Source organism: Hyaena hyaena, unplaced genomic scaffold (genome assembly GCF_003009895.1).
Source record: "Hyaena hyaena isolate Hyena2069 unplaced genomic scaffold, ASM300989v1 scaffold_193, whole genome shotgun sequence".
Lineage (NCBI taxonomy): Eukaryota > Metazoa > Chordata > Mammalia > Carnivora > Hyaenidae > Hyaena > Hyaena hyaena.
Genome location: NW_024080823.1, coordinates 2151720 through 2177872, shown reverse-complemented (window position 1 = coordinate 2177872; position 26153 = coordinate 2151720). Strand labels below are relative to the sequence as shown.

The following is a 26153-nucleotide window of genomic DNA, read 5'->3' as shown; positions in this document are numbered from 1 at the left end:
TGTGTGCACGCTCATGCCCTCTCTCTCTCTCTCTCTCTCAACAATAATAAAAAACAAACATAAATTAAAAGAAAAACAACTAAGTTCTATGGCCACAATTTTCAATATTAGTTTATTATGGTATCATCTGTAAGACGACAGAGGGAAAAAGTATTTCTTACAACACTTATCACTATTGCTGAGTTAAGAAACTGAGTATTGTCTGTAGAGGCTTTGATTTAGAAACAAGAGAAGAGTGAATTCTGATGCCGGAAAGCAAACTGAGGACCGAGGAGAATCCTGAGTCCAAGCAGTCTCAGGCACCTGTGACAAGTGCCCCCAGCGTGACACCATGGGTCGGGCTGCGCTAACACTCACCCCGCTGTGGTATCATCACATCAAATGCCGCAGCAGGTCAAAGACACAAAAGGAAGTGAATGACCTGGTTTTGATAGCAGTAAGAGGAAACAACTGAATGAAAATATCCTGACTCATTTTGAACCACGAGTGATGTTAAAGCAAGGTCAGAAATCAGTGCCTTTAGTGGACAGAACAGGACATGATAGAATAGGACACTGTTTAATAAACCATAACATGCTGAGAAATGAAACAATAAAGTTCAGTTTAACCGAATAGATAACATCTTTTACGTTTACAATAAAAAATATTTTTGTAAAATTTTAGTTTTAAGAATAGGTGACCACCCACTTCTCTTTCCCAAAGACAATCTGTACTTCACATTTCCTTCCAGAAATAACTTCATGCACACAAAAAGAAAAAGCAAAACCTAAGGACCACTTGTTATATTTCTACAGATGCTCTACTATGGTCAGCTCTTAAGAATGAGCTAAATGCAAGACTTGTGCGCCAAGACATTCATCATTATAATCATTACAGCAAAAAGTGGGAAAAGTTTAAAGCATCAATAATAGATGCCACTTGTCAATTTATCATCTCTCTGCTCCACTAATTCAGATAACGGAGGTGGACGCTACATTTCTCTTTTGCCAGCCAGCTGGCACGGTACCGAACTCTGTTGGTAGACAGAACTGGAAGGAAAGCAGAGGAGGAGAAAGCGCTCTTCCCCATTCTAGTGGGTCCCCCCCAGCAGCCTTCTACATGTGGGGCAACCCGGTGCTTGAGGTGGCCAGTAGCACGCGGCATGTCCTCGGGAGCAGCTTCCCAGGGGACCACACCACCCTGGGTAAGGAGACTCCCCACAGACGGCTTCCCAGAGAGTTCTATCTGCTCCACACCAGCAACCTCCTCTACCATCCAACGCGCCCTGCCTTCAGGGGGTTGAGGGGTGCACTCTTCCAGAAGTGTTCCTTTCTTGGATGCCCTGGCCTAGGCCCTGGGGTAGTGGCTGCCCCTCTGATATCCTCTACTTTTTACAGTACATTTTTCCTCTCATTAGATAATCTCCAACACAGTTAATTCTTTTTTCCCCTCAGACACAGTTAATTCTTTGTATTAAACTTAACCTGTTCAAATTACTGTGCAGCTTATTTCTTTTTAGATCCTGATGAATATAATAGGGAATTAGGAAAATAAAAAATAGTCTTAGTTCCCCTGTCATTATAGAGGAGGTATTCTATCTATCTTTTGAGGTTGTACCGTACCTAGGATCAGGATAAAGATGCAATCCCAGCAGGAAGCTTAACAGAGATTCTCCCTTCAGTGTTCCACAGCATGTTCTCCATTGGAGGCTAATGGTCAACTCAACAGACTCAGATGTCTCATCTATCAGTCCTGTCTTTCCTCGCAACCACTCCCCATCTCTCTTCTCAACTTCAGAGCTGCATTTCCTGAAAGCGCAGGCTACCACATTCCTCGATAACTTCACTCCTATGTCTCAACCTACTTGATCCTAGTTTGAGCCCATCTCTATGCCACAACAGCTCTCACTTAGATTATACCATTTCATGAGTTTAATGGACATTCTTTCAGTCTCAATCTTAGCAGCAGTTAGCAGTCTGACCACTTAAAGGAGGAATTCTTTAAAAGTTTTCATTTGGTCCCTGTGAATGCATCATCTTCTGATTCCCCTTTTTTCTACTTCTTTGGGCGGGTCTTCTTAGTCTGCCTCTATCAGCCCCAGGCTCTCTCAAATTCACTTACAGTTGGCTTCAGTTAACCCTGCCATCCCTCAACTTCACAGCTCTGGCTCAGAGTCGCATGTATCTAAATACATACTTGACAATTCCATCAGAGGGACCTCAAAATCAACATGTCCAATGATGAATTCACAATCTTCCTTCCACATGCAGTCCCCCTTTTTGTTTTACCAATTCTAAGAGTCTCCTGACCACTCCCCCAATCCACTTCTGATCTTTTCTCATTCATTCTCATACCACTGAATATATGCCTTTTTAATAAAGAATTATCCCATCACTCCCCTGCTTAAAGCCCAAATAACTCTCCATGGCTCCCAGAATCTAGAGCAAAATCATTAACATGGCTTGTAAGATCCTGCTTAATTATACCCTCCACCTCCATCATATCTATACTCATAATCTCAAGCTGATCTGATGGTCAAGGCATGAATTCCAATGTGCAATTCAAGGTAGAAGATACCAGAAGTGAGGCTATCACTTAAATTAAACCAGCCTACTCTCTATTCTCTTATGGCAATACTGTGTTCAATAATTTTATTTTTTTAAACATTTTTATAAGTCTCAAGTCTTTAAAAAATTTTTTTTTTTTAATATTTTTATTTATTTCTAGGAGAGAGAGAGACAGCGTGAGCAGGGGAGGGTCAGAGAGAGAGGGAGTCACAGACTGAAACAGGCTCCAGGCTCTGAGCTGGCAGTCAGCACAGAGCCCGACGCGGGGCTCGAACCCACGAACCGCGAGATCATGACCTAAGCGAAAGTCGGACGCTTAACCGACTAAGCCACCCAGGCGCCCCTAAAAAATTTTTTTTAATATTTTAATTTTTTTATTTATTTCTGAGAGAGAGAGAGACAGCTTGAGCAGAGGAGGGTCAGAGAGAGAGGGAGACACAGAATCTGAAACAGCCTCTGGGCTCTGAGCTGTCAGCACAGAGCCCGACACGGGGTTTGAACCTATGAACCGTGAGACCATGACCTGAGCTGAAGTCGGACGCTCAACTGACTGAGCCACCCAGGCACCCCAATGGTTAATTTTAGATGTTATTAGTATTTAAATCAGTGGGACTCCAAGTAAAGCAGATTACCCTCCATAATAGGGGTGGGCGGAGGTTGTTCATCTAGTCATCGAAGAAGGCTTTCTAAACAAAGAATTCAGTTTCCCAAAACTGCAACAGAGAAACCTTGCCTGCATTTCCAGCCTACAGATTTCAGACTCGAGACTGCAGCATCCATTCTGTATTAAAATTCCAGCCTTGCAGTCTCATCTGCAAATTTCATACTTGCTAGCCCCCACAATTACATGAACCAGTTCTTTCAAACACATAAATCAATCTCTTACTTGCACTCTCTCTCTGGCTTCTCTGAAGAATCTTGACTGTGAAAAGCTATAAGGCAGAATGCTTAAGCTGAATTCACAGAGTATGAACGTGCCTGTAATGCAAAACTTTTGTAACCTCTCCTTCATTTTCAGCTCCTCACTTATACTGAGCCCTCCCTTGCCTCAAAGGATTTTACATGCTCTTCCCTCAGCATCATAATGTGCTCTCCTTACTCTTTCACCTAATAAACTGTTACTAATCCTTTAGAGTTCCATGAAGTATCATCTTCTGAAGAAATGGACTCTGACAACCCCCATTCTAAGCCAAATCCCTATTAGATGTTCTCCTGGTACCGTGTGCCTTTCCTTTCTGGCTGTATTTCAATCACGTAAAACTCCTTATCTAATGTCTAGTACGATCCCGCTAGGAGGGCAACACCACAACTACCTTGTGCACAGTCCTATACCTGGCGCTTAGCCTGTCCTGCACAGACAGACACACAAAAACCATGATTAAAAGAGGTAGATCCATTATTGAAAAACCATTTAATTATTTTAAATTATGTTTTATAATTAACAGGGAACAGTCAATTAACAGGGAAGTGCTCAGTTTGAAAAAAAATCCCACAAAATAAGATAGAGAATAAAAAATTAAAACATAATACACACACTATGATTACCAACAGTGAGAAACAGGGAAACCTGCTACTTAAAACAACATGTGGAGGGAGGGCACCTGGGTGGCTCAGTCAGTTAAGTGTCCAACTTCAGTTCAAGTCATGATCTCACAGTTCATGAGTTCGAGCTCCACATCAGGCTCTGTGCTGACAGCTTAGAGCTTGGAGCCTGCTTCAGATTCTATGTCTGTCTCTCTGTCTGTCTGTCTGTCTGTCTGTCTCTCTCTCTCTGCCCCTCCCAGGCTCGTGCTCTGTCTCTCCCTCTCTCTCTCTCAAAACTAAGTAAACATTGGGGCACCTGGGTGGCTTAGTCGGTTAAGCGTCTGACTTTCGCTTAGGTCATGATCTCGCGGTTCGTGGGTTCGAGCCCCACATCAGGCTCTGTGCTGACTGCCAGCTCAGAGCCTGGAGCCTGTTTCAGTCTGTGACTCCCTCTCTCTCTGACCCTCCCCTGCTCACGCTGTCTCTCTCTCTCTCCTAGAAATAAATAAAAACATTAAAAAAACAAAAACTAAGTAAACATTAAAAAAATTAAAATAAAATAAATAAATAAAACAACATCTGGGGACATCTAGGTAGCTCAGTTGGTTGAGCATCCAACTCTTGATTTTGGCTCAGGTCATGATCCCAGGGTCATTGAGATCGAGCCCTCCTCAGTGTGGAGCCTACTTACGATTCTCTCATTCTCTCTCTCTCTCTCTCTCACCCTCTGCCCCTCTCTCCTGCTCAGGCTCTCCCTCTCTCTCAAAAATAAATATTAAATATAATAAATATTAAAAAGTTAAAACAACATCAAAAGGAGTCTAACCACCTCAGCATTAAGCAAGGTGGCTTAAATCATTCTAGTGATTCTAGAAAAAATACCACTATATTGCACTAGTTTGCTTACAGAGATTGGCAAGGGCAAATTGTGTCAATTCGTATTGAAGAACTTGATCCTGTTCAAGACTAAAATTCCAGGACCTTCGTCATGATGCTTAAGGATAAGATTCCAGAGTAGATGTGGCTTTATTTAGAAGTCCTTTAAGGAGTGGTGAGACATGCAAAGGTAGAAACGGAGCTAAATTTAGTACAGAGACCATACAGGTAAAATGCCTTGCATAATCAAAAGAAGTAATTTTAAGTTTCAGAGTTCAACAACTGGAGGGGGGAACAAGCAGTGAAAAAGCAAACCAGTATTTTTAAAACTATTCCTGGGGCACCTGAGTGGCTCGGTTGGTTAAGCATCCAACTTTGGCTCAGGTCATGATCTCACAGTTCGTGAGTTTGAGCCCCACGTCAGGCTCTGTGCTGACAGCTCGGAGCTTGGAGCCTGCTTCAGATTCTAAGTCTCCCTTTCTCTAACACTCCCCTGCTCAGGCTCTGTCTCTCACTCTCAATAATAAATAATAAACAAAAAATTAAAAAAAAAAAAGATTACTGATTCTTCATGGACTTTATTTAACCAAGATGCTATCCATGGGAGACCATACAGTGAAACAACACTTTGATTTTTTTTTTTTTAATGTTTTATTTATTTCTAGGAGAGAGAGAGACAGCGTGAGCAGGGGAGGGTCAGAGAGAGAGGGAGTCACAGACTGAAACAGGCTCCAGGCTCTGAGCTGGCAGTCAGCACAGAGCCTGACGCGGGGCCTGAACCCACGAACCGCGAGATCATGACCTAAGCGAAAGTCGGACGCTTAACCGACTAAGCCACCCAGGCGCCCCAACTGGAAAAATATATTTGGCAAAATCCATCAACTGTACAGCTGTTTTATCCACATGAACCATTTCAAACATGGAAAATGGTTCCAATGAATATATTCTTAAAATGATTTGTAATTAATAAAATCAACTAAGAACAACCAACCCCCAGGCCCGTCCCTCATTTGTACAACAGCAGTGCTAGACACAATGATCTCTATGGTACTTTTCAAATGCAGAACGGTAGGAACGAATCTTCCTGATGACATGTCAAAAAGAAAAAAATCTATTTAGTGAAACTAAATTATATGGCAACAAAACAGGAATGTCATTTGCTTCTGCAACAAAGCACTTCTGAATGACATAAAAATCATTAGTTAGTTGTTGCTAAAATATTTACATTCTTACAAATAAATGCATACGCAACAGTGTTAAACTCACCAAATAGGGTAGACAACACGAAACTTACCATTTTACCTATTTTGAAATGTGTACTTCATTCACACTGTGGTGCAACCAACACCACCACCTATGTGAGTGGCTATGAATATGAGTACACAAACATCTCCGAGTCCCTGCGTTTTATTCTTTTGCATACATACCCAGAAGCCTCCAACAAAACTTTAAAACAATGTAAACAAAATATCAGTAGTAGCTTACTAAGTCTTGAGTGTCAGTTATACAGAAGATAATAGATCTGGTACTTTACATCCATTTTTTTAATGTTCATTATAACCTTACATGATGGTATTATCATCCCTCCTTTACCGATGAATCAAGACCCAGAAGAAATTAAGAAATTCACCCATGTCGCCAAGTAAAAAAACATTCTTACAATCCAGAAGCTCATGCCCTTCCCACTTATCTGCCTCCTTACATTCAAGTCCATATAAAACACACTCACTTTTTCCCAAACTTTTCCCCCACATAAATCCCCAATTCAGCTATTCTCAACACTTTAACTTTATTCTCTAGGCTCTCACACTATATACTTTCATAATTCCGTGCTATTCTGTGCCTATGTTGCCTTCTCAAATCTTTTTCTCCCTGTAAAAAATATTTGAAATGTTCTGATACATCCAGTCAAGGCATTTGTTCATACCCACTACACAAAACTTAGACTTCAGCTAAATGTGTCAGCCAGCTCTGAGTTATGAACACCCGTTTTTTACACCCAAGAGTTTTGAGGGAATGAATGATGCCTTCACAACTTTCTCCTCTCCCCACCCCGAAGACACCTTGAGAAGAGACTCAAATGTTTAGTAAATTCTTCAAAATAATCTCTCCCTGGTCTTCCTCCCTGGTTTTAGGAAACTGTAAGTGCTTTGACAAAACTATTTTAAAATCTGGTATTCAAATGTTCAGAATTATCTAATTTTACTTAATTTATAGTACTTTGGATTTAATTCCATTAAGAAATATCCTTGTAAGAGAAAGTTCAAACTGATATATAGGTCAGAATTCAAGGTCTTCAAGGCATCAGATTTACTTTTACTTTGGGGGGGGGGGAGACACAGCTCAACAGCCCTCGAAATCCACCTGTGGTGTCAATCTATATTAGTGTGGATGGCTGTCAAACATTACATTTTCAAGTGTATCTAGTCACCATCTAAGTTGTCTGTGGGGATGTGTTTGTTTAAAGTTACTTCACGGATGAGGTGGATATTTCTGCTCCATGGTTATTAGGTTTCATGATATACCATACAGAAAGTTCAAGGACATCTGGCCCCAAACACTGAAAAGCATTTTTGGTCACATCTAGGTAAAAGGATGTTTAAACAAGTTATGTTTCAACTTGATAAAAAGGACATCCGCTATTTTCAGTGAACAATCCCCAAGGTGAAAAATTTCAACCTACTGCCATATTCCATCAAACAATGCCTTCCCCTTCTGCTTTTGCCTTGGATGAAATCCAATTAGAATTATTTACAGAATCAGTTGCCAGTAAAAGTTTGTAGGTTGCTTTTATGTAATTTGTTATTTTTCTCCATGTTCTCCTATTAGAACATATACAAGGAAACCCAATTAAAGGCTTCTGATTATTTTTATTTATTCTTACGATATTTATGCAGTGTACATCCAGTCCGAATCTCTATCAAAAACCATATATAAAGAAAGGCAAACAGACCAGGCAGAGGTTTTACTCTTAACTCACCTTTCTCTCCAGGCTTTCAGTGTTTTAAAAAATCGCCTGCCCTGTGACCCAGCAACTCCACTCCTAGGTATATGGCCAAGAAATTGGAAGCACGGGTTCATAAAGGCTTGTAGACAAAAGTTTATAGCAGTATCGTTCACAATAACCAAAGAGCAGAAACCACCCAAATGTCCATCGATGGATGGATAAACAAAATGTGGTATATACGTACAAGAGAATCTTACTGAGCCTTAAAAAGGAATAAAGTTCTGATACATGCTAGGATATATATGGGTACCTTGAAAACATTACGCTGTGGGGCACCTGGGTGGCTCAGTCAGTTAAGTGTCCGACTTCAGCTCAGGTCATGATCTCACAGTTTGTGGGCTCAAGCCCCGCGTCAGGCTCTGTGCTGACAGCTAGCTCAGAGCCTGGAGCTTGCTTCAGATTCTGTGTCTCCCTCTCTCTCTGACCCTCCCCTGCTCACGCTGTCTCTCTCTCTCTCTCAGAAATAAATAAAACATTAAAAAAAAAAAATCATGCTGTGACAAAAGCCAGACACAAAGACCACATACTGTATGATTCTATTTATGCAATATCCAGAATAGGCAAATCCATGTCAAATAGTGGCTGCCTAGGCTTGGCTGGGGGAAAGCAAGATGGGCAGTGACTGCTAATGAGTAGGGCATGTCCTTACTACAGGGTGATGAAAACATTCTGGAATCAGACAGTGGTGAAAGCTACACAACCCTGTGGTTACAGTAAAAACCAATTAATTACAGGGGCCTGGGTGGCTTAGTCGGTTAAGCGTCCGACTTCAGCTCCTCATGATCTCACGGTTTGTGGGTTTGGGCCCCACACTGGGCTCTGTGCTGACAGCTCAGAGCCTGAAGCCTGCTTCAGATTCTGTGTCTCCTTCTCTCTCTGCCCTTCCCCTGCTCACACTCTGTATCTCTCTCCTTCAAAAGTAAATAAACGTTAAAAATTTGTTTTTAAAAATGAACTACACAATTTAAAGGGGTTAATTTTATGGTGTATAAATTGTATCTCAGTTTTTAAAAATTACATTTGTTAACTATTTTTTAATTCTTTTAATGTTTATTCATTTTTTTAAAAGTGATCCCTTTTAAAACCTTTTTCTTTTAATGCTTGTTTATTTTGAGAGAGAGAGAGGGGCAGAGAGAGACAGAGACACAGAATCTGAAGCAGGCTCCAGGCTCTGAGCTGTCAGCACAGAGCTGGACGTGGGGCTCGCACTCACGAACCTTGAGATCTGGACCAGAGCCGAAGTCGGACACTTAACCGACTCAGCCACCCAGGCGCCCCATGTTTTTGAGAGAGAGAGAAAGAGACAGACAGACAACAGACAGAGCATGAGCAGGGGAGGGGCAGAGAGAGGGAGACACAGAATCCAAAGCAGGTTCCAGACTGTCAGCACAGAACCCACAAACCATGAGATCACGACCCAAGCCAGAGTCAGATGCTTAACTGACTGAGCCAACCAGGTGCCCCTATTGCTATTTTTAAGAATATCACCAGATTTTTTTTTTCAAAAGGTAGCTTTATGAGGTCCTGGAAATGTTAAAGTAAAATCAGATGTAGGCTCGATTCACATGCCACTTGGCTAAAAAATCTACCCTCAAGTACATAAATTAAACACCGAAAATATATCCATAAGCCATAGCTTTGTACAGTATATCCAATTATACTACCAATAATAAAACGTAAACACAAGTTCACTAATTTGGATTTTGTCTAAATGGACATTGTCTATTTCAGCAGGGCTTATACTTCAGCACTGAAGGGTATGTGTTCAGAAAATAAATATTACTGAGTTTTTAATCCAAAATGAAGATAAATTTAATTTAGCACACTATTACAGATTAATCCTGCTAAATTCCAGAAGGGAAGAGAACAAACATTTGTTAACGGTGATGTGCCAAACATAATAAGAAATGCCTCCCATACACATATTTCATTTAGTTTTCAAAACAACCCATGGGGCAGCTACTGGTCCCCCATAACAGGTGAGAGAGCTGAAATCCAAACAGGCTCTATACTGTGCTCCAAGGTTACGGATCTAAGGAATGTCAGAGCAAACACGTAAGCCCAAGCCTGTCTGACAGCAAAGGCTCTCTTTCCACTTCACCTCCAGAGTTGATTCTATCTGTTCAGAAAGCAAACCCAAATTAGTAGAAAAGTTAATAGTAATCTGGGGATCTTCTAAATCCCTCCAAGATGACTCCGCTAAGACCAGAGGATCCCCTTCTCTTCCTACCTCACCTACTTGTGATAGCAATCCCTTACACACCTGCTGTCACCATTTTCAACTCCCTCGTCCCTTGCAGTAATATTCCAACTCTTATGCTCTTAACAGGAATATAAGTTGTTACATAAATCAATATAAGCCCCAAATTTCAAATACATTCTTTTATTACCCTACTACGCTAACCTCTATTTATTATAAAACTGCTTGCCAAGTGCTATAAGATACAGCATAAGTTACTTACCAAATTATCCTGAGAACTCTCAAATTATTTCTTGGTTTTAGATGCTGATGGAAACATCTTTCTTTCCATCTGTCTTTCTCTAGCTAAATGAAGCCATGGTCAGAGGCATGATTTGATACTGGGAACATCATCAAACTCTTCCCATGACTGCCTCCATTAAAATGACAGTCATTCGGTGACCGGGGATCCTGCCTGTGTGGGGACTCACACAGGCCTGCCTCCATCTCAGCTTCCAACTCTCTCCATACTCATCCAATCTCCGTTCCTCTCTCATCATCCTCTCTCTAACCACTGGGATATAAATACAGGGAATGAAACAAAAGAAAGGTTGGGATGTGCCCAGGACAGATCCCCTTCCCCCAGACCTCTCCCCTATGTGCAGAGACAGCTGCTGCCCTCACCATCATGGGGCAGGTTTCAAATAAAGCAAAGCTCTGCTGAACCGACCTCAGAGGCTACTACACAACCTGAGGAAATGCACTTTGCATGAAACACCTGTTTATATCCCTGGTTCCTGACAAACTTCCCAAATGCTATCTGCTTGTCCCCTTAGCACAGTTCTTTGGAGGTTCGCAGAAGGGGGCCACAACTCAGCTGCACAACACAAATCCCCACGGCTACACGTCTGGACTTAAAGCAGCTCTCCTGTCTCCCCATCTCCAAAGTAACATAATTTTGCAGCCTGTCCCCTAGCTGCACTGCACAAAACCAGAAAGTATGTTGTGGTATAAAGAGATGTCCTTCCTGAAACTCTACCTCTGGATTTACTTTAAGAAATAACTGGGGGGCCTGGGTGGCTCAGTTGGTTAAGCATCCAACTTTGGCTCAGGTCATGATCTCACAGTTCGAGCCTCGCATTGGGATCTATGCTGACAGCTCTGAGCCTGGAGCCTGCTTTGAATTCTGTGTCTCCCCCTCTCTCTACTCCTCCCCTGCATGCACTCTGTCTCTCTCTCCCTCTCTCTCTCATTCAAAAATAAACACACAAAAAAATTAAAGTCAATAGGTAAATTAAATCCATATGGTAAGCAACCAATCTTATCTTATAGTAATATCTTGGGCAAGCCGCTTAAACCCTGTGAGACTCAATTTCCCCACTTACTTAGCAGTAAATATAGTATCTGTAACTTAGGAATACTGCAAGGATCACAAAGAACAATGGCTTAAAAAAAGCCTCTGACATAAAACATCCACTTAACACATCATTCACATTCCTGAATAAGAGAAGTAAAATATTAGTTAGGGTCTGAACTTAAAGTTATGTGCACCAAAATGTCTCAAAATTAAATAACCGTTTTCATTACTATCAGAGTGGTATAAACTAAACCATTTTTTTTAAAGATGGCGAACATTTTCCCCCAACCATTAATTTCTCAACAGGAGGAAAACAGAAAACAAAAACATGACAGAGCCCAACATTTTTTTAAGTGACTTATTTCAAGCAACTAATTATTTGTTCATTTGTTCAACCATCCCTTGGGACAATCTGTAATCTACTCTGATAAGAAATGTGTAGAAAACAGACCTAACTTTTTGTTGTTGTTCAATTATTAGGAGGATACTCGATGTTTGAGCTCACACAAGTATCCCTCAGGGAAATGCTCTGCATGCCATTAGCACTATTCTTAATGAGGAAAAGCACAGAACTCCTTTAGTTTGATGCCAGAATTGTTTTATCTTCGAGTCAAAAGAACAACTATTTGGAGTAACACCAAAACAAGCATTTAACAATTACAAGCAGCAAGCTATTCAGAAGCATCATATTGTTAACGCTACTCTAATTATAAATAACCTTATTTTATCAAATGAAATATCTGTCAGTAAAAATTTAAGTCCCAGATACCTCTTTATTGAACTGTTTTATTCCTTAACTTTAAGGGAGAAAAAAACCCAAAACTCTTGTTTCTACATAAAGAACCTCATTTTAAGGACTTACTATAGAAAACTGAGATATAGGGAACCCTTAAAATTTTAATCCCTGAGTAGGTAATCTTCCAAACTGACAAAGGGGCCCCTGAATCAGTTGAACATCTGACTTTGGCTCAGGTCACGATCTCATGGTTTTTGAGTTCTAGCCCCACATAGGATTCTCTGCCATGAGCCCAGAGCTCACTTCAGATCCTCTGTCACCCTCTCACTCTGCATCTCCCCTGCTTGTCCTCTCTCTCAAAAAAAAAAAAAGAAAAAAAAATGAACATTAAAAAAAATTTTTTTTAAACAAAGAAGAAACAGGGGCCTAAAATGAAATACAGTGCTTAAAATGGCCCTCAGTGATACACTGAAGTGGGAAAACCTAAAGATTGCTCCCATTTTATTAATGCCCTACCTAAATTCTTTCCAAGAGTGCAGTGCTTCCTTCCTGACTTAAGAAACACTCTACTGACTCAATGAAATGTCCCTTTTGCCTTTTTTGTGCATTTCTCTGTTTTGCTCTATGAGCCAAGTGCAACTTTCTAGGTTTCTTTTCAAATCACTATTCACATGATCCTCACTCTTATTTAAAGTGTTTCCTTACACTTTACTCAGGGATCGATGAAGAACATACCAAATAGATTACTGGGTCAAATCAAGCAGATATACAAGGTCCTACCAAAACTTCAAGTTGCCTGGATTAGTAGAGCTTAACCTTGCTAATATGAAATTGAGAAATTTAATCTAAATACATCATCACCGGGCGCCTGGGTGGCTCAGTCGGTTAAGTGTCCAACTTCGGCTCAGGTCACGATCTCATGGTTTGTGGGTTCGAGCCCCGTGGTGGGCTCTGTGTTTACAGCTAGCTCAGAGCCTAGTGCCTGCTTCAGATTCTATGTCTCCCTCTTTCTCAGACCTTCCTCTGCTCACGCTCTCTCTCTCTCAGAAATGAAACACTTAAAATAAATAAATAATTTAAATAAATAAATAAATACATCATCACATGACAATGCACCAACACTATGAGGAAAATATACGAGTTTTTACAGAAGTATAAAAGTTTTAAGCATGGACTGAAATCAAAGTTAAGACCAGGATAGTCAGCTTTTATTATATGTATTACGTTCCCATGAATTTTTACGAGATAGGCTTACTGTGTGATGTGACAGAAAAATGATCAAGCTTATGGAAGTTACTCAAACTCTTGCCTTTAGTTACCCAAGTCAACAGGATGTTTAGAAGCTGCAGAATGTGATTTGTTTACTCTGATGCAGTAAGACATTAGACCATACTGCTTCTTCAGATCAAAGACTTTCTAGAAACAGAGAGATCCAACGTGCTCCCCACTACCAACTCCACACCTGTTACAGTCCTTGAGATGACACACGCGTACCTATGTATACGTAGCAGGGCCACTGTGACCGAAACCTGCCTGCCATGGACCTGTCTCCAGTGTGGTCAAAGCTACTCCTCCAGCTCTGGGGGAGGAAACAAAAGCACTAAGTCACTGAGACTCTCATGGTGGGACAACAGTCACGTATCAATAAATGATAAATAGCAGCGCTCTGGATCTATATCCATGAAAAGACCTACAACATACTGGTGGCCTGGAAATGCCACTTTTGGATTCCAGTCAACCCTGAGAACTGACAAAGGTCAATATGCTGGATGTTTAAGCTTACCTCCTCCCCAAACCACTTCCAATGGAAGAGGCAGATACAAACTTCAGGCAGATACAAACAGACCAAGGCAAACGTTACCACAAACATCATCTGCCAGGCCTAACGACTAGAAATGTCAGGGTGCCCAAGAGAAAGCTCATCAAAGGGATTCTGACAAGGAACATCGTTAATATGAATGGTTTTTATATGCTGTTTTTACTAAACACTGCACATATTTTCACCACATGGCAAGACTGCCATGAAGACTTTTTTTTTTTTTTTTTTAAGTTTTATTTAAGTGATCTCTGTATCCAACATGGGGCTCAAACTCACAACCCTGAGATCAAGAGTCACACACTCTTCTGACTTATGCCAGCCAGGTGCCCCTGCCCTGAAGAGATTGTTGATGTGATCTCCCAATACAAAGGTCTGCTCTGGAAAAAGGAACTAAGACAATGTCAATAGTGACTTTGTTTTAAAAAAAAAAAAAAAAAAAAGTTGTAATTTATATAAACTGCATAAATCTTAAATATAAACCTTAAATGCTTAACTTAACGAATTTTTACATGTGTACAAACTATGTAACAGCACCCAGCTAAAAATAGGAAACATTTCTATTACTCCAAAAGGTTCCCTCATGCCTCTAGTCAAAAACACCTGCCCTAGCCTCCACCCCTAGATAACCATTACCCTGCCTTCTAACTCCCTACATTTATTTTGCCATTTTTTGAACTTCACATAAGTGGAATTATACAGTAGATACTCTTTTGTGTCTGCTTATTTTACCCAGCAGAACGTATGTGAGATTCATACTTCCTGGTATGCATGTTTATCGTTTTTTATTGCTACATAGCATTTACATCGTACAAATACATCATCATATATTTATCGACTCTTCTATTGATGGATGTCTGGGTCATTTTTCAGTTTTAGAATATTATGACTGTTACAAGCTTTCTGGCCTTTGCCTTTTGGTGACATAAGCCTCACTTTTATTGGGTACATACCCAAAAGGGATCATACAGTAGGAGCATGTTTTTAGCTGGATACTGTCAAAGTTTTTTAAAGTGGTATTGTCAGTCTTAGTGCATCTGCGTGGTTCAGTCAGTTGAACACCCTACTCTTGATTTCAGCTTAGGTCATGATCCCAGGGTGATGGGATCAAGCCTACTTGGGATTCTCTCTCTCTCCTCTCTCTCACCCTTTGTCCCTCTCCCCTGCTCATGCTCTCTCTCTAATAAAAATAATAAAGCGGTATCATCAGGGGCCCTTGGGTGACTCAGTCAGTTAAGCATCCAACTCTTGACTTTGGCTCAGTCATCTCACAATTCGTGAGCTTGAGCCCTGCATCAGGCTCTGCACTGACAGCGCATACCCTGCTTGGGATTCTATCTCCCATCTCCCGTTCTCTCTGCCCCCTCTCCACCTGCTATTTTGCTCTTTCAAAATAAATAAAAATAAACTTTTTAAAAAGGGAATCATCAGGGGCGCCTGGGTGGCTTAGTCGGTTAAGTGTCCGGCTTTCACTTAGGTCACGATCTCGTGGTTTGTGGGTTCGAGCCCTACGTCGGGTTCTGTGCCGACTGCCAGCTCAGAGCCTGGAGCCTGTTTCAGTCTGTGACTCCCTCTCTCTCTGGCCCTCCCCTGCTCATGCTGTCTCTCTCTCTCTCTCTCCTAGAAATAAAAAAAAAAAAGGGAATCATCAGTCATTATAATAATCATGCCAGTGAGTGAATGGTATTGCATTTAACTTTACTTTGCATCATTCTAGGGAATAATGCTCAGCACCTTTTCATACACTTCTTAGCCACTTAGCCATATGAATATTCACTTTTATGAGGCCCCGGTTCAAGTTTTTGTGTCCATTTTTTAAAACAGGAATCTCAACACCTAACATTGACTCCAACTCATGGCCCAGAGATTAAGAATCTCCACCAACTAGCCAGCCAGGAGCCCGTCCATTTTTAAAATTGCTTGTTTTCTTGTTGATTTGCAGGGATTCTGTATATGCATCTTTTATCCAAGGCATGTATGTAAATGTCTTCTCTCAGACTTCAGCTTGCCTTTTCACTTAAAAAAAAAAGATAAATCAGAAGATAAGACTTCTGATAAATGTCTTAATTTTGATGAAATTCAATTGATACATTTTTCCTTCAGCAGTTAATGCGTGTGTCATATTTTTCAGTTGTTAATTCTGAGAGAGAGTATGAGCATGGTGTTGGGGGGCAAAGACAGGGAAGGAGGGAGAGAATCCGAAGGAGGCTCTGCCTGGTCAGTGTAGAACCCCACACAGGGCTTGACACAGGCTCAATTCACGAACTGTGAGACCATGACCTGAGCCAAGACCAAGACCAGATGCTCAATGGGCTGAGCCACCATGGTGCCCCAAGTTTTTTTTTAAGTTTATTTATTTATTTAGAGAAAGAGACAGAGCATGCACATACCCATGGGCAAGTAGGGGAGGAGCAGAAAGGGGGAGAGAGAATTCCAAGCAAGCTTTGCAATGTTAGCACGGAGCCCGGTATGGGGCTGTGAGATCATGACCCAAGCCAAAACCAAGAGTTGGACGCTCAACCAGTGACTGAGCCTCCCAGGCGCCCCAATGCTTGTGTCATTTTTAAACATCTTTTCTGCCATAAGATAATGAACATATTATCATGCTTTCCTCACGAGGCTTGTTTCAGCTTTTGCTTTACCCATTTCACCGATACTCAGATCTTCTCTCCCAGCCCTGCCAATCTGTCATAGTCAAGGTCATGCCACACGACAGCAGAGATGGAGTTCATTAAACCTTTTTCATTATGTGCACTATTACTTAAAAAAAATAAATCTGATAGTAAGTAACAATGATAGAAAAGACTCTAATGACTCTTCATACAACTGTTTGAATTATCACTTCAGTTTCTAGTAACACACCCCAGCTTTAACTGAGGTGAGCAGGTACTTTCTTTCATTGGTATCAAAAGACATTTCAAGTGATTGCCAGAGGTGGGAGATGGGCAAAATGGGTGAAGGGACTCAAAATGTACAAACTTCTAAAGTCCTAGGGATGTAATGCACAGCATGGCAACTATAGTTAATAATACCATATTGCATACTTTCAACGTGCTAAGAAAATAGATCCTGAAAGTTCATAAGAAAAAATTATAACTGTATAGTGATGGATGTTAACTAGACTTATTTTAGTGATCATTTCACAATACGTACAATGTATACCTAAAACTAATATAATGTTATATGTCAGTTATACCTCAATAAAAAATACACATACACTAACAGGTAACCCTTGAACAACATTGGTTTCAACTGCAATAGTCCATATATACGTGGATTTCTCAATAAATGTAGTACAGAACTATAAATGCATTTCCCTGTATTTTTAAAAATATCTTCTTTTCTCTTTATTGTAAGAATACAGTAAATACATATAACATACAAAATGCATGTTAATAAACTGTTTACATTATCAGTATGACTTCCAGTCAATGGCTGGCTACTGGCAGTTAAGTCTGGGGAGTGTCAAAAGTTTCATGCAGATTTCTGGCTTTGCAAGAGGTCAGCATCCCAATCACAGCACTGCTCAAAGGTCAACTGTACATATAATCACTGGGTAACAACAACCAAAGACATTTGAACATATTACAGATTGCCATTTCTGAAAACAAGTGAAATTATAAATGTTCACACTACAATTAGATCTATACTGACCAGGTACCACATAAACTCATTTCTCATGACGAAATGCCTTGAGTTCAGTGGAATCTGCTATTTGATAGAACATATAATTTCACATACTTGTGTAAATATGAATCAACTTTTGTCTTCTTTAATTATATAGTACCTCTCCTGTCAGTGAACTCACATTAAAAAAAGGATGAAGAGAAAAGAACCAAGCACGTTAACTATTTATGCAGTTGATGTATGTATATTTGAAGCAATTTGTGTTCATATAAAACCCAGTACTCTCTTAAAATTCCACTATGGAGTCACACTGTGAGATGTCTGGGTCCATCTGGCTAGGTGATACCTTCCCTTTTATGAGCCCACTAAAACTGAAACTTAGAGCCACCAGTAAGATATGCCCATAGTAGGAAATGAGATGTGCCCTGTCTGAATACACGCTCTACACTCAAGAATAAATAAAGTTTACTCTGTCAGGTCTTTTTCCAACTACTTCATTAAAATCTATCAATGACTATTCTACAGTTAGAAAAACAAAGCCAATTTAACATTTTTAAATTATCTTTACATCATTATTCAGAAGTCCCAATTTTTAAGGTTAATATTTCACCAAGTGTCAATTAAAATTAATGCAACCCACACATAAATCATGTAACACACTAGTTTTAATAAAAAAAAAAAAGTTACCACTGAAGTGAACCTGGACTTACCTGTGGTAATGGCTCTATGGAACTGATGCATGTCTTCTCCTGAGAGCTCCTGGGCTACCTGCAAGATCTTTTGTCTAACACCATCCAATTTCATTTCTGATTCTGTCAAAATCTCTTCCATATCAGGAGCACTACAATCAATATATCAGCCAGATGCATTGTTAGTGAAAAACTGAAATTCTCTAAATATCAATAAACATAGGACTGAATTAATATTCTATCTGGATGCTTCTAACTCAAAACCACAGTTTTATTTTATTACATTTATTAAAAATATGTAAAATCAAGGGCGTCTGGGTGGCTCAGTTGGTTAAGTGTCCAACTTCAGCTCAGGTATCTCACAGCTCGTGGGGTGTGTTCCATGTTGGGCTCTGTGCGGACAGTACAGAGCCTGGATCCTGCTTCAGATTCTATGTCTCCTTCTCTCTCTGACCCTCTCCTGTTCATGCTTTCTCTCTCTCTCTCTCAAAAATAAACATTAAAAAAATATGTAAAATCAATTTAAGAAACAAAACAGATGATCATACAGGAAGTGGGGAGGGGAGGAAATAAACCACAAGAGTCTCTTAATGATAGAGAACAAACTATGGGTTGACAGAGGGAGGTGGGTGGAGGATGGGCTAAACAGGTGGTAGGTACTAAGGAGGGCACTTGTTGTGATGAGCACTGGCTGTTTATGTAAGTGATCAATCACTGAATTCTACTCCTGAAACCAATATTGCACTGTTAACTAAAATTTGAATTTACAAAAAGGAAAAAGATTTTTTTAAAAAATCAAATCAAAATATATAAAACTTAAAAAAAGGAAAATTGGGGTGTCTGGCTGGCTCAGTCAGTAGAGCACACGACTCTTGATCATTATGAGTTCAAGCCCCACATTAGGCACAGAGCTTTAAAAAACAAAAGTGCATAAAATATGAAATCTGCTCAGTAACAGTAGCTTTCTTTGGTATTGTGACTGACTTCTTTCATTCAGTATCTTTACTTTTCTACAATTTATTCTAAAGATTACTATTTTCTAAGTTCACTATAATAAGAATTTATTGGTAAAGAAACACTTACAAAATAACTTTACATAATAACATGGCTTTTTCTAAAATGTTAAGATCCCCTGCCACAGTTCTATTATTTCTTTAAACTGATGAATATTGATGTCAATTGTTTTTAAATTCTAATTTGTATTGAAAAACTATTCATAATTAATCAAAACAGTGCTGTTTCTTTCCATAAGCTCAAGTTCAAAAATAGTTTATATTCCTTCCATAATATAAGCTGAGAGCTCGTTAAAAAAAAAAAAAGCAAAAAGTTTACAGTCAGACTAAGATAAAGAAAAGGTTAACAGTGTCACATTCCAATAAATCTACGTATGGCAAATTCACATCCACTTAATACAATAAAAACTAAACTATTAGTTATCTTAAAAGTTGCAAATGAGTGAATAGAAAACTTCAGTAATATTTTCAATAATAAAAAATGGCAAATTATATTTGGACTTCTTTAAATACTTTTTAAGATATATAGTATAAATCCTTCTAGGGGCATTTGTAACAATCTCTCCCCCCACGTTGGGGGTAGAGGGCACTTTCCTGTTTTGTTTTGTTAAAATTTTTCTAATGTCTTATTTTATTTTGGGGAGAAAGAAAGACAGAGCGTGAGCAGAGGAGGGGCAGAGAGAGAGGGAGACACAGAATCCAAAGCAGGCTCCAGGCTCTGAGCTGTCAGCAGAGCCCGATGTCGGCACAGACAGAGCCTGATAAGGGGCCTGAACACATGGATGCTAAACTGACTGAGCCACTCAGATGCCCCATGGTGGGCACTTTCTAACCTCATGTAAAACAGAAAAGCAAAGAAAGGTGACTAAATGAAAAATGAAGCAAACAAGGATGAAAGATAAAGATACCCAGCTGCATTCATAAGAAATTCCTAAAAATTTAAAATTCGTTTTCCTCCTCTGCTTAGGGCTAATTTAAGCAGTTTTCTTTTACATACACACAACCAAGGAATCTAGGATATATACAGAGCCTACATAGAAAAATAAAAATAACGAAATCCTACAGATAGGAATTTCAAAGAAAAGATGTCTCAGAGCTGCAGGAAAAGGAACTTTCAAAAAATTAAGTAGTCAGTAGTATTATATGCTGCAAAAGCGTAAAATAAGAGTATGCACTAGATTTAACAATATCAAGGTACAAGGGCAATTTCAACAGTTGTGAGGCAGAAAAGCAGATTGCAAGGAGTTGGAAAATGAATGGGAAGATAAATTAAAGCAGATTTCCACATTTATCTATATTGAAATTTTGCACGTAACACCTAAGTAAAGCTTTAACGTAATAAGCTCTAGTCAACCACTAGAAATTTAGTATTTTTACAAACAGTAGCTATACCACTGAGCACTGTTAACAGAAAATTCCTAGTTGCTCTGAAAATAAGAACTTTCCCTTCTTGGGGAGCCTGGGTGGCTTAGTCAGCTAAGTGTCCAACTGTGGGTCACATCATGATCTCAGGGTTCATGGGTTCGAGCCCCACATCGATCTCTGTACTGACAGTGCGGAGCCTACCTGGTATTCTCTCTCTCCCTCTCTCTGCTCCTCCTCCACTGACACTCACTCTCTCTCTCAAAAATAATAAACAGACATAAAAAATAAAACCTTTCTCTTCCTATTCTGATTAAAATACTTATTCTTAAAATCTTCTTGCTGCTAACATCCTCCAATCCCCGTATTCATAGAATAAATCACAGAATCTTCTAACAGCTAGCTATCCACTGAAGTATAAAGCATTACAAAGTATATATACAACACATATCCAAGTGTAAGCAACTGTAACAAATTTTAGAGATATTTACCCACCTTGTAATTCTATGGAGGAGAAAAATTGTCCTTTTACTTTCCACAGTTATATCCCGACTGAGTTTCACAAGTCTCTCATATTTGTCGTGTCTTGCATCAAGTTCCTGCTGAAATGCTAAGAACACAGTATTACAACCATAAGCATGCATAATCTATACTTTGAGCCTAACATTGTTATTAGGCATAATAAAGCAACTATTATTTACTCTATAAAAATGAGGAGCATGTCATCTCATTTACTTTTGAAGTACCTGGAAATCACAGACTGCTAGTAACCAAAATATTCTTTCTTTGAACACACATATGCTTTCACTGGGTTTCGCCAGTCCCGGTCTCACAATAGGAAGTATATACCATAAAAAAATACCTCATCTAGTAAACATGAGGTTGTTATCACAGAACCATCACACAAGACTTTAAAAAATTACTTCCAACTGCTTAAGTTACATAATGTTTTTAATCACTTTTTTTTAACCACATGCGATATTACCTCTTCCTCAAAAAAAATTGAATTTCTTTAATTAAAAAATTAAAGTTTATAACTTTTAATGACATCAACATGAAATTTCTGATTTTCCAAGCCCTAGTCACTGAAATATCTAATAACCACTTAACTCCTAATTAGCACTTTATTCCAGAAGCATTGTTACCCCAAAGACCCAGCAAACTGCCTGCCCTATAGGGAGCACCCAGATGTACTTTGCATAAATTAAAAAAATCCCAGAACTTGAATAAACTATTAACCAAATAACAGGTTGACAAGGACCGAAGACATCTGTCCTTTTATTACTGAGATAATAATTAAGCTCGGATTTTGCCTAATATTTCAAGACAATCAAAAGTTTTTACTTATCGTAAATATTAATGATCCCTGTGAACTAAATACTACAAATACAAAGTTAAATAAGACAATTCCTACCCTCAAGCTCAGTCCAGCACAAGACAAAGATGTAAACAAATAAGTAAAATACTCAATACATCTCTGTAAGGGTTTAGGAAAGCAGGATCCGCATTCTTCTTATTCACTCCTAACACATTCTAGAACATGGTAGATGCTCAACCAATATTTCATGACTAAATGGATGAATGGATAATGAGTAAATGCAATGCCTGTCAATAAATTTGCTTGAGAGAAAAATCATAGAGGCTTCAAAGGAAGAAGCTACTTGAGCAGGGTCTTGAAGAAAACCATAGTTCACTGGGTGGACAATGGGGGAATCCAATGAGAAGCAGCTCCAAGCTTAAAGAATGTGTGAAAAGGCAGACAGAAACATACAAAAGCAACATGTGCTTGGAAATAAGTAGCTCTGTATGGGAGACATCAGAGTGTATCAGGATGGGGAACAGTTGGCCCAGTGCAGTTTTTCCACTCTGTATACGTATAGTTGTATCAGTACACTCTCCACTCAATCACAAGTGGTCTTATACCGCTGAAGCTCGCTGTGGGTGCTCTGGTGGTTCTGAAACATGCCCGCACATTAAGGAGGGAACCTGTTGGGATGAGCACCAGGTGTTCAATATGAGTGATGAATCACTGGGGTCTACTCCCAAAGCCGACAGTGTATTTTTTGAGAATAAAAACAAAGAAATAAATAATTTTTTTGACAAAAAGATGTGGTGTGCACACACACACACACACACTCTCTCTCTCTCTCTCAGTGGACTACTACTCAGTGATGAAAAGTAATGAAACCTTGCCATTTGCAACAATGTGGATAGAACTGGAGAGTATCATGCTAAGCAAAATAAGTCAGAGAAGGACAGATATCATATGATTTCACTCATGTAGAATTTGAGAAACTTAACAGATGAACATGGGGAAGGGGAGGAAAAATAAGATAAAAACAGAAAGGGAGGCAAACCATAAGAGACTCATTACAAAGAACAAACTGAGGGTTGATGGCTGGGACAGTGGGTTAAATGGGTGACAGGCATTAATAATGAAGGGCACTTTTGGGGACGAGCATTGGGTGTCATATTAAGAGATGAATTATTGGGTTTGACTCCTTAGCTTTAGGAGTCAAACCCAACGTAACACTGTACGTTAACTAACTTGAGAATGAATGAATCAATGAATAAAATAAACTATGCCCACAAATTATTTGAGACTCCCTTCAAGAGGTGGAAACAAATTCCCTTCCCTTAAATATGAAGCAGTTTTTAAACTGCCTCATTTCTAAGAGAAGGTAGAAAAAGTGACCGTGTTATTATGTCTGAGATCAGGGCACAAGGACACTGTAGCTTCCTCCTTGCTCTGACTGGGGGAAGCTAGATGCTATAACATCAGGACACTCAAGGGGCACCATGGAGCAGACCATGGAGGGAGTGAGAGCCGTTTGGCAGAAAGCCTAACTTGTGAATTGCTTTGGCTCCTTCAGCCCCAATCCAGCCTTCAGATGACTGCAAGTTAGAATCCGGGGCTCAGGTCCTTTCAGGTTCCTGAACAACAAAACCTGTAAGGTACAGGACGGTGGGTGGAAGATACCAGGAGGGAGAATTTTGTTTTAGGGTTTGTTTTGAAACGAAGAGCAACTTCGTTAAAAGGAAGACTGAAAAAACACATAACATATGCATTAACACTATATATGCCAACAGTATATACAATAACACGTACATATGTGATTTCCTCATAGAGGAGTTTCCACTCTGTACAAAATGTTAAGAGTCAAAACAAAAACGTAGTCCCTGTCTTCAAAAGTCAGCTGAGGATGGGGCGCCTGGGTGGCTTAGTCGGTTAAGTGTCCGACTTTCGCTTAGGTCATGATCTCGCGGTTCGTGGGTTCGAGCCCCGCGTCGGGCTCTGTGCTGACTGCCAGCTCAGAGCCTGGAGCCTGTTTCAGTCTGTGACTCCCTCTCTCTCTGACCCTCCCCTGCTCACGCTATCTCTCTCTCTCTCCTAGAAAAAAGTAAAAATATTAAAAAAAAAAAGTCAGCTGAGGAAACAAAACCATCACATGCCTAGAAGTTCATTAACTATAATGTGTATATACAGACAGCTGACATTTATTTACATATCAAGCACACAATAATTTTTAGTTATATGGCGTGTCTGGTGTTAACTGTTTATCCGTAGAACTGTAATAACTGTAATGGAAAAAACCAAAAGTCAAGACTTCGGTAATCTCGACTTTTAATGGCAGACCTAGCACCACAGCCAACCTCCAGGAAATGTAAGATTCGCACACGCACATTTTTAATTATGACGGGCCGTTTGTGTGCGTGTGTGTGCGCCCCGTCTAACCGTCCTTGTTACAACCTCTTTAGTTCTCTTCCCTTCGCCAACTTCCATCACCGAGAACTTACATTTGAAGGCCAACATCACAGGTGAAGATGAATTAACATCCTTCCCTTCTCTCCTCTGGTTATGTGGGAAATTGTCATGCTTCCTTTTCCTGAACCCTCCTGATCCTTATGTAGAGAAGGAGAAAAAAGTTGGACAGGGCTCTTCCACCAACGAGACTGGACAAAACGTAACGTCAGCTAACCCCTTCCTTCCTCTTAAACCGGCGTCCACGGGGCTCTCGCCTTACAGGCGTTCCCAGCGGACTCGCAGAAACGCAGCCCAGCCTCTTCTCCCCGAACCTCAAGCTCCCCTCGCTCAGGCCTCCACCAATGGCTTCCCTGATCTGGCACAAGGTGGAGCGACTACCGAACTAAGATTAACAATGACAGCTCGAGGGTTTAAGTAAAAAGAGAGGTGTCGATAGGACCGATGTGGCCGGGAAATCACCGGGGCCGCCGCCTCCCCGAGCCTGCAAGGGGCGAGGGCATCCCTCAAAGGGTGAAGAGAAGCGGAAAATCCGACAAACACGACGGAGATCCTCCCCCTTTGAATAAATAACGCCCAGTGCCGCCGAAGACGCCACCTTCTTTGCTGCTCATGTCGTCGCGGCCTACGGCGAGACTAGCGGGGACTGAGGGCCCGGGAGCCGGCGGAGTGCGCAAGGTGCCGGCCGGAGAGCCTGCCGAGAAGCCCTTTGCAGCCGGCTGACGTCAACGCACTGGCCGGAAGCGCGCGGCCGCAGCCACTCACGCCTCTCCCTCCGCCCTCGCACACTTCCGGCCTGCGCGCCGGCCCCGCCGCCTCGGGCTCCGCCCCGCTCACGGCCCGGGGGGCCTCGCGCCCGCGCGCTGTGGTCGTGCCTGCCCTCTGCTGTGCCTGCAGACAGGGCGACCTCACACGCTTCACTGCGTGCTCTAATACAACAGACGATGGAGGCGAGGCGTGTGTGAAAGTGGACAGAGGCGGAAGATGTACGAGATTTTTTTTTTTCCTCCAGGCACCTTTGGAACACCCCCGCGTTTCCACCGCGTGGACCCAGCCTTTCCGCGCGAGGAGTACTGGGGCTTGTAGTTCGTCCGCATCAGCTGGCCCTGCGGCTCTCCCGACCAGGCTGTGAGGAAGAGCGAGTCCTCGGTCACCGACGGGGAGGTCCTTTCAGCCTCGAGGGCGAACCTTGGGGAGTTGGGAGTTTAAACTTTCCATTCCTGGGAGTGACACCTGGAGGTAAAATGATGGAGGTATGCAGATCAGTCAGCGTTCTGTTTGACGCCGGCAAAGCCCGCCCTCTGCGCTCCTCCCCCCTGCCCCCCGCGGGTCTCCACTTTTCTGCGCCCTCCGTCTCCGCGGTCACGCCTTACTCCATTTTCCGTGGCTCTCAGGAGCCGGCCTGCGTGCTGGCTCCGCCGCTGAGTGGCTGTGCAACCTGGAGGGTAATTAACCTCTGTTAGTCAGTTTCTTGATCTGTAAAATAGGGATAGAATGGTACTTGCACCTGCCTAGGGTTATTTGAAGACAAAGTGAGTTAATGCTAAGACGCTTAGAAGAGTCTCTTTTTCGCATAGTAAATGCTCAATTAAATATTAGCTTTGATACCCTTCTCCCAACGCCGTCCTCCTAAAAGGAAGAGAGAAAGAGCGGTTGGC

The 26153-nt window shown here is 40.9% G+C and overlaps 1 protein-coding gene across 1 annotated transcript in view; it reads right to left on the bottom strand.

Moving 5' to 3' along the window:
* Positions 1-25683, bottom strand: part of TSNAX (translin associated factor X) — a 31569-nt gene extending 5886 nt beyond the window's left edge. The window contains exons 1-4 of the mRNA XM_039241237.1: positions 25094-25683; positions 24531-24635; positions 21228-21342; positions 18379-18509 (exon numbers count right to left, since the gene is read on the bottom strand). Coding sequence (XP_039097168.1) covers positions 18379-18509; positions 21228-21342; positions 24531-24635; positions 25094-25109 — 367 coding nt within the window. The 5' untranslated portion in view covers positions 25110-25683. The remainder of the gene's footprint in view (positions 1-18378; positions 18510-21227; positions 21343-24530; positions 24636-25093) is intronic.
* Positions 25684-26153: the final 470 nt, after the last annotated feature.